The 8,769-nt window shown below is 29.8% G+C and overlaps 3 protein-coding genes across 3 annotated transcripts; all 3 read right to left on the bottom strand.

The window, feature by feature from the left end:
* Positions 1-439: 439 nt before the first annotated feature.
* Positions 440-1,456, bottom strand: LOC122859903 (baculoviral IAP repeat-containing protein 2-like). Its single transcript, XM_044163586.1, has 2 exons — positions 670-1,456; positions 440-579 (listed from the first exon to the last, which is right to left on the bottom strand). The coding sequence occupies exons 1-2, from the start codon at positions 1,454-1,456 to the stop codon at positions 440-442; spliced, it is 927 nt and encodes a 308-aa protein (XP_044019521.1).
* A 248-nt stretch (positions 1,457-1,704) lies between these two features.
* On the bottom strand, positions 1,705-2,764 carry LOC122859601. Its single transcript, XM_044163294.1, has 2 exons — positions 2,445-2,764; positions 1,705-2,363 (listed from the first exon to the last, which is right to left on the bottom strand). Exons 1-2 carry the CDS (start codon positions 2,707-2,709, stop codon positions 2,137-2,139), a joined length of 492 nt encoding a protein of 163 aa, XP_044019229.1. The 5' UTR covers positions 2,710-2,764; the 3' UTR covers positions 1,705-2,136.
* Positions 2,765-4,632, bottom strand: LOC122859902 (uncharacterized protein F54H12.2-like). Its single transcript, XM_044163585.1, has 3 exons — positions 4,287-4,632; positions 3,187-3,963; positions 2,765-3,108 (listed from the first exon to the last, which is right to left on the bottom strand). Exons 1-3 carry the CDS (start codon positions 4,630-4,632, stop codon positions 2,765-2,767), a joined length of 1,467 nt encoding a protein of 488 aa, XP_044019520.1.
* Positions 4,633-8,769: the final 4,137 nt, after the last annotated feature.

Raw genomic sequence — 8,769 nt, 5'->3', positions numbered from 1 at the left:
ATACTTTTTTTCAAATAATTAAATAGTTATAATGATATTTTTAACGTAGCGCTCTTGGATTTGAAATATGTACTTGGTTATTTAACAATAACAATTGTTATAATTAAAAAAAAAAATTATTTCAAGTGTTTTTATAATAGATAATAATATTCTCTTGCCCGTTTACTGGACGGCTGATACTTTTTTTCAAATAAATAAAAAGTTATATTAATATTTAGAGCGTAGGGTCTAGCGTTCGAGTCAGCCCAGGTGTAATTTTTTTTTTTATTTTATTTTTAATTTTTTTTTTATATTATTAAATTTATTATTTTATTATTCAATTTTTAACCAAAATTTCAAGTATGACTCATTTGTATGCAGCTGGGAAATATAGGTTAAATAATTAAGACATTTTATTTATTTTAAAAATTTATTTGATCTACTTTTGACACATGTTTAATTATGATATTATTGGTTGAATGACACCAGGTATATGAACTCGACATATAATACATTTATCAATTGCTGGAGCACATTTGACACATGTAACCATATGTAAACAAGGAAGAAAAATAACAGACAATGGTTCATTATAACAAATTTTACAAACAAATGTATCATCTTCTTTTTTACTTTTTTTATCTTTTTTTATTTTGTCTTTCTTTTTCTTAATTTTTTTTTCTTCTGTACTTTCTTCACTTTTTTCAAAATTGTATTGCAATGAATATCGTTCGACAAAATCATTTCCTTTTATTAGTCGGAGAAAATAACATTCCGGAAAATATCTAGCATGTTCTTCCCATGGATCTTCATTATTTTTCCAATCTTTAATTCCATTTCCACAATGATGACAAATTACATAATCTCCTATAGACGAATAAAAAAATCCAGCCTCAGCCATGGATTCTTTTGTCTGAGAAATATATTTCGGCCAATAATAAAATGTATTTAATCGTGATTCATATGAGACCAGATCTTTTTCCGCTGGAGGTGTAGTAGATATTCCAACACAATGTTCTTCAATTGGAGGATTAGAATATTCTTCCATTTCAAGATCAATATAAAATTCAGCATAAAATGTACGGTCTTCTTCTCTTGAAGTAGATGGAACACGATACGAAGCACGAAAATCTGTAGGTATACAATGTGGATCACCTTCCATAGGTATAAGTTGTGGGCTTACTCCTCTAGGAACATTACCACAAGCTATATTTCTAATAAAACGACAGCTTGCCTTAGCACGTTGATGATCTAGCCATGGATTGTCACCTCGACTCCATTCGTCAATTTCAACACAACACTCAAAACATTTCAACTTAGATCCATAACCAGTATAATAAAATCCAGCAGCAGAAAATCTTACAGGATCACAAATATCTGCTATCGGTGATAGCTCTATACTTTTTTGTCTAGTTTCTTCTACTCGATAAATATATTTATTATATCTACGTTTTCTATCCTCTACTGAAGACGTCATTTTTAAAACTAGTTGTCGTAAGAGACGACGTGGGTACATTTTTTGATAATATGGGAGGGGAGTTTTCACCTGAACCAATGGATGCAATTCCCCAATTTATAAACTACTTATTTTTCAATAAAAATTCCACACATGTTTTTTTATTAATTAATTTATTTAATTTCGATTACAAATAGATGATTGTATTTTAGATCCACTACCAGTAAGGAAATGAAATTTTTTCTTATGTTTATAATTCTTACGTCTACTAACAATTTTTTTAAACATTCTTAAAATATATCGGTCGTTCCGTTCAACATCATTCGTAAATAATCGGAGAAATCCGTCGAGCCTCCCACCATTCGCGAAATAATGAAGAGCAACAATGCACCAATGACCGCAACAATTACTCGTAACACTTTGCAGCTGTATATTGTTGTACTCGTGGATGACACAATTTCTTTTGAGAGCGTAAAGGAAACGGGGATCTCTCGGAGGTCGTCCGAAGCTGTCGAAGAAGAGTCCATGGCCCAAATTATTGACGTAAAAACACACCCAATGAGATCCTGGTTGATTATGATTATCAAGATTAACAATAATTCCACAAGGTTTCGGCCATATATGAGGTAATCGGTCACTAGCGTATACTCCTGCACGTGTCAAATCCGTAAGTGGTAATGCGTCAACCAATTGGATAGTATTCATACCAATGTTTCTTTGACTGTATTGAAAAACGAATTAAAGACAACATCTACTTCAATGTCGTCTTCACTTTTTCCTCTTCGTATAATTAATTTTTTTCCAATTAACCAATTTTTTAATTTATAAACGTTTTGTTGAGTACAAGTATAATTAGGATAATTTACTCCGTGAAATAAACAATAATGTTCGTCTGCTGGTAATAAACCAAATCGTGGTGATATATTTTCTAAATTAATAATACAATGTTCTCGCAAATATTGTTGTAAAAACATACGTTTCTCTTCACCTCTCACATAAATATTTTTACCAAGTTCTCCAATTTTTTCAATTAATGATTGTAGATTTTTGTAAGGTACTTCAGATGCGTCCCAATCAATTTTATGATAATTTTTTGTTAACCAATTGTTTTGTCGACGAGCTCCTTTTTCAAGTTTCGAGTACTTAAAAGGTGGTCCAATTATCCAATGACTAATAAATTTATCGTGTAATGTCAAGACAGAAATTTCTTTCGGGTAGTATTCATTGCGAGATCCAACTAGACACTGAATATCAATGATTAAAACTTCCGACATATTTATGACTGAATAACATAAACTAAAGTAGCTCTATATATACGTATACCCCTTCTTAATTACTATAATCTAATAGTACCTGACGTGTACTATCAATTTCTATAATATTATCAAACTCGGCATATACTATACAATTTATTGTTTGAGCAAGTGCAACACCGAATCTTATCTCAATTCTGAGACTTCCATTTTTTATTAAATTCCAGTACATGCTATCATTAGCAGAGAGGTCAGGTGTTAAGTCAAATGCAAATAAAGTATAGCCCTTCGTAAAACTAGAACGAGAAATTTTCATTCCATGATCAGCAAAATGTATTCCAGTTCCAGAAAATAATGTCTGATAGGCTTCAGCATCATGAATATTATTACTAAAACTAGGAGATAATGCTTTACCACCAACTTGGTTTCCATCGACATATAAGGCCAAAAAATTTAAATTAAAATGTTGAAAATTAAATGGATTAAATTTTCTATGACCATTAAATGCTCTATTATCAACTAAACCAACAACAATTCTTTTTGGTAAACTTCCTAGTATAATATTGTCGAGTGTATTTGATAATATACCCTGAGCTAAAATAAAACTCTTTACTTCTACTCTAGTCAAAGGATATTTTGCAGTCGTTTTGGCCAATGCTTTTGAATGTGCTACAAGTACACTTGGATTGAGCTTAGCACGACGTATGATGAGTGTTGCTTCTAAAATATTTACTTTATAATTTCCATCCTCTGTGTTGTCCATTAAACAAAATTCATTCTTTGATCGTGTTAAAGTTATTTTCATCTCAACACCATTCAATAAAAATTTATTTTGATTAAAAACATCAACATGTAAATGCCCAAGCATCTCAAATTGATTGCCATTAGTCATAAAAAGTGATCGATCTTGCAATCCTTTATTTTGTGCTCCAGCAGCAGCTCCTACTGGTGCTTCCATAAAACCTGGAGTATCTAGAAACCATAGTCCCAATTGTAAATGGCTGTTTGATGCATCTGATCCATAGTTTAATAATGTTTCAATATATGCACGGTATGGATATGAAGAATTAGATCCAGAGACTGACTTTTGATTAAATAAAACATCACATTGACTAATCATTGTATGTAAAAAATTATTTGTTACACCCACAGCATCAGCGGCAACAGCAGTTCCATCTTCTTTTGTAATTTTACATCTTATTTTTAACATCGTATGTGCCAGGTCAATATATTCTTCTCCATTAGCTGGAATATGAAATTCAATTGGTGAATCCTCTGTGAGCGTTGTGACTGGATTGTAATAAACCCAATGAGACTCTTCAACAGTAGTCTGAGTAGGTGGTATTGTAAATAAATCCAATTCAGATTTACTACACTCACAAGAATGGCTATGAAGAAATGACATTATGACGAGAAAATATCAATTGACTTTTTTCTTTTTTTTTTTCTTACAACTTTTTTAATTTTTTTCCCACCACCTTTTTGAATTTTTTTCTTTTTTTTTACAACTCTTTTTTTTTTTCTTTTGACAATGCCACGACCTTTTTGATTTTTTTTTCTCTTGGAACGTTGTCTTCGAGAAGTTATACGTTTCTGACTGGTTATTGTCTTTTGTCGTTTACTTTTATAGCCAACTCCACCTCCACTTAAAAATGTATCTAGTTTATCCATAGCTTTTCTTTTTAATTTATTACCAGATTGTGTCAAATGATTATCAAGAGAATCTCTTAAATTGCTCTGACGAGTGATGACATCACCCAAAACATTCATTCCAACTGATAATAATTCTTTCCCAACTGGTTTCAATGCACTTCCAATTAGTGGTAATATTCCTCTACAGAGACCACCAAGAAACCCTCCTATCCCTTGACCACGTTGATTTAAATGTACTTGATGGATCAGTGCCCCACCACCAACTTGATTTTCATAATATTGAATATACATTTTAATTATTTTTTTTAAAATGAAGTGTCACGAATAATGGATCGTATGCAAATGAGATAGGGCCACCAAAACTATCTTTTATATCTATTGTAATAGTGTCAAATGAGTGACGTAATAAGGAAAAATAATATGGTTGAAATTTTTCAATTAACGACGAGCCGTATTGATAATTACTAGAGTCAAAAGGCACAACTCGAAGTACTTGCTTATTAGATTCACCAATAATATGAGGAGAAACAATATCACAATGTACATATAAAGCTGACGGAAGCCCACGTAATATGCTTGCTGGTGCATTTGCTTTTAAAATGTGTTGAATTTCAGTAAAAACAAGACCCTCAGCTTGGTATATAAATCCAAGAATATTTGCAATTTTTCGGTTAATTTTATTTTATGTTTTTTGCAATCTTTTCCACTACATTTTTTTATTATAGTAACAAAACGTGTCCGAGTATTATATACTAATTCAAAATGTTGTATAAAATTTTTATCTTCATTAAATGACCATATGACACTATCTGTATTTGGATATACACCACTTTCGATATTTACGTTAAAATTATTATTACCAAGATCAATATTAATTATTCCTTCACTTTTATTTATATGTAAAAAAGCATTTGGAAACGCTATTTCACTCAATCCAACTGACCAGCTTCCTTCAAGATTAAATGCACGATGTAATTGTGTTGTAAATGCAGCTGTTGTATTATTCGGATAATATTGATTATTTTATTACTAACAAGTGTAATATAAAATCTTTATTGAACATGATCTTTTAAATTACTTGCTGGTACCCATTCATCAAAATCACTAGAATAATTTTTCCATCTAACAAGATATTCTTTTCTGTCCTTTTCCCCGTGTGTCAAGAATTTTTCAACATCAAAATATTCTTCATTTATATTTTGATTTACTTTACTTATTTCTTGTTCATAAAATAACCTGAAATATCTTCACCTTTTAAATCTTTAATTTCATAAATAGGTAAAGATTGTCGAATATAAACTTTTGATATTATAAATAATTCTTTTGACCAAGATCCAGCATAACCTTTACTGAAAGATTGCTTTTCATTACTGATTCTAACATAGTCACCAACATGGTATTTATTATTTTTTTTTGTCGCATTTGTATATTGTTTTTCTATATTTTCACGTGCCTTTTGAGCATTGTATATAGTAACAGCGGCTGGGGTCATTTTTGTTGATGAATGTATTGCATTATTATACGCTTGTACAATTTTAGGTAAGACTTCAATATAACGATGAGTTTTTTTATACGTGAAATAACGATAAATTCTTTCTTTAAGTGTGCGATTTACTCGTTCAACTATAGCTGCTTTGATATCCGGATTACGTGCTACACGAAAATGAATTTTGACTTGGTCCAATAATTTTTGTACATTTTTATTTAAAAATTCTTTACCTTTGTCTGATTGTAAAACTACTGGTCGACGTCCACTAGTTAAAAAAATTTTTTCAAGTGCTTGACATACAGTATTTCCTGATTTATTAATAAGAGGTTCAACCCAAAGATATTTACTAAGTACATCTATGACAACTAATAAAAATTTATTACCATCATTATAACTTTGTAATGAGGTCAAGTCAGCTAAATCCATTTCCCATAAATCATCTACATTTTTTGTAGTGTAATGTAAACGAGAAAATTTTCTCCGGACTGGTTTATGAAGTGTATAAGTATTTTGCGAATCTAACCAATCTTTAATTTCTTTTTTTGACTTTGGGTATTTTTTAAATATATTTTGTGCACCCGAGAATGATAGGGGATTTTTGGGGTTGTAATAAATGTTTGGTAAATTTATTTTTTTATGCTTAACCATTGTGATGACCTTGTTGATGGTCGCAAAATTGATGTAGCTGGTTTTACAGTTTTTTGTGGAGGTTTTTTAACTTTACGTACAGTAGATATTTCTTCATCAGAAAAAGACAATTCTCTTCTGCTCAATCTTCTTTTATTAATTGGTGGTGGTCTTAAATTTGGTGTAATTACTTCTTCTTCAGCATCATCGTTGTCGCTTTGTTCCCAGAAACTAATATTACTAACAAAATCTCTAGGTGCATGAATATCTTTTAAAAATCGTGCAAACTGATCATGGCCGATTGCTTTAATATTTTTACGATGACGTAACGCATCATTAATTAAATCAATAATACTAGAACCATGAATAGTTTTTCCGTCTATACTAACCAAGCCTTTATCATTCCATTTTAATCGATTTCCGTTATCTGCTCTGGTTATATGATTTATTAAACCTTGTGCTTTTTTTTGGAAAATTTTAGGAACTGCTTTTATAATCAAGTCTTCCGGATATTTTGTATCATTATCATTACTTAAATTTCTGTAGTCAATATTATTGTTATTATTATTATTGAAAAATAAAAATCGTCTCAAAACTTCTTTATATTCATTCCACTTTTCTCCGTCATTTTTATTTGAATTTAAAATATTATGGAGTTGATTATCAAGGCGTGACGTCACATCTCCAGGTGTTTGAACAGTACCTACGTCATTGTTTGTATTTAATTTATTAACCGAGTCTTCAGGAATTAAAACCATTTTTCTTGCATGTTCCATTATTTAAAATATTTTGTAATTACAGCTGTAATTATTGGAGTAAGTAATAAAGGTAACAAGGAGCCACCACCTGATTGATTAATTAAAATTTTTTTTTTTGTTTTTATATTTCCTGGAGGCCAGAGAACGTAGTATTGATTTATGTTTTTTTAATTTTTTTTTTTCTGTTTTTTTAATATTTATTGTACCTTTCAAAATATTTAATGAACATTCACCAATACAGCGAATAAGATTTTTGTCACTATGCTTTAAAATTGCTTGACGTTGTTTTGGATTAGCATATACTAATGCTTGTAGTAGAACACTATGTTTTTTATTAAACGGATTACACGTACCGACTGCCATTATATTCGTACAACTGGTATGTTATTAGATGACGTTATTGTATTTATATCTTTTCGTGGAATGTAAACAAAATTATGTGTATCACTTGGAAAAACACATGTACGTACACGGAGATTTTCTGGGGTACTCTGTTTCAAATCAAGTAAAATATATCCATGAGGTACAGAGGTCGCTTCAAAATAAGCCTCTTGAAGAAAACGCGGATTCTCAGGGTATATTTGTCGTGCTAAAAAAAATACTTGCGAACGATCTCGAGGATTTTTAAATAAAACAATATAATGTGTATTTAAACTTATATCACGAAAGCCACGATGGAAAAGATTTTGCGATAATAATATAACTGATAATCCAAGATGATGACTTCCCTTTGTAAAAAGATCCATAATAACACTGGAAGAGCCGGACTCTCTCATGAGATCATCGATAATAACTAATTTTTTTTTTTTATCATTAAACTCTTTTAATTTTGGTAGACCCTCAACAAATTCAACTGAAGAAAATTCTTTAAAACTGTCTTGCCATTGCCCATAAAAAAAATAAACTTTATCAAATTTTACATCGGTGATATTTTCATTTAAAAATTTTTTTAACCAAGTAGTCTTACCACAGCCTGATGCTCCAGCAAGAAGCATAGTAAACGGGAATTGACACACTAGAGACATTTTAACAACTGAGAAAAAATAAATAAATAATCGAGTTATATAGAAATCTGAAAAATAAAATGGTTGGTAAAATAATTTTTTATTACAAAACAATTTTTTTATTTTCGACAAAACAAATATTTTTTTGACAGTAAATTTTTATTCATAGGACAAATTTTTTTTTTTAATTTTTATTTATCTTTATTAAAATTTTTTATTTATGAAACAAAATTTTTATTTTTACAATACAAATATTTTTTGACAATAAATTTTATTTATTACACAAAATTTCTTATTACATTTTTAAATTTTTTTATTACACACGTTGTTTTTTATAGCCCAGAGGATATGTAATATTCTCGTAGTGATTACGCTTAGGTCCTGTAACAGAAATCATTTTTTTATCAATAGTAGAGTACACTTGTAGATCTCTTGTTCTACGGATAGAATTATATTCAATTTTAAAAGGATCTATTTCACGCTTAATTAATGATTTAACAGTATTAAAATTTATAAATTTTGTGCTTCAAGTCAAGCCGCACACCTTTCA

The sequence above is a fragment of the Aphidius gifuensis genome, linkage group LG6, assembly GCF_014905175.1.
Source record: "Aphidius gifuensis isolate YNYX2018 linkage group LG6, ASM1490517v1, whole genome shotgun sequence".
Classification (NCBI taxonomy): domain Eukaryota; kingdom Metazoa; phylum Arthropoda; class Insecta; order Hymenoptera; family Braconidae; genus Aphidius; species Aphidius gifuensis.
The sequence above is the reverse complement of the archived record's forward strand: the minus strand, read 5'-3'. Positions and strand labels throughout refer to the sequence as shown.

What these genes read in the sequence shown, in the direction of transcription:
- LOC122859903 (XM_044163586.1), bottom strand. Translation starts at nt 1,456, where the DNA reads ATGACGTCTTCAGTAGAGGATAGAAAACGTAGATATAATAAATATATT. An exon ending in TTTTGAAAAAAGTGAAGAAA is followed by an intron (nt 580 to 669) that starts GTACAGAAGAAA and finishes TTGTTTGTAAAA; the next exon opens with TTTGTTATAATGAACCATTG.
- LOC122859601 (XM_044163294.1), bottom strand. Translation starts at nt 2,709, where the DNA reads ATGTCGGAAGTTTTAATCATTGATATTCAGTGTCTAGTTGGATCTCGC. An exon ending in TGAAAAAATTGGAGAACTTG is followed by an intron (nt 2,364 to 2,444) that starts GTAAAAATATTT and finishes TTATTAATTTAG; the next exon opens with AAAATATATCACCACGATTT.
- LOC122859902 (XM_044163585.1), bottom strand. Translation starts at nt 4,632, where the DNA reads ATGTATATTCAATATTATGAAAATCAAGTTGGTGGTGGGGCACTGATC. An exon ending in ACGACAAAAGACAATAACCA is followed by an intron (nt 3,964 to 4,286) that starts GTCAGAAACGTA and finishes CAACGCTCACAG; the next exon opens with AGGATTCACCAATTGAATTT. An exon ending in TGATAATAGAGCATTTAATG is followed by an intron (nt 3,109 to 3,186) that starts GTCATAGAAAAT and finishes ATGGAAACCAAG; the next exon opens with TTGGTGGTAAAGCATTATCT.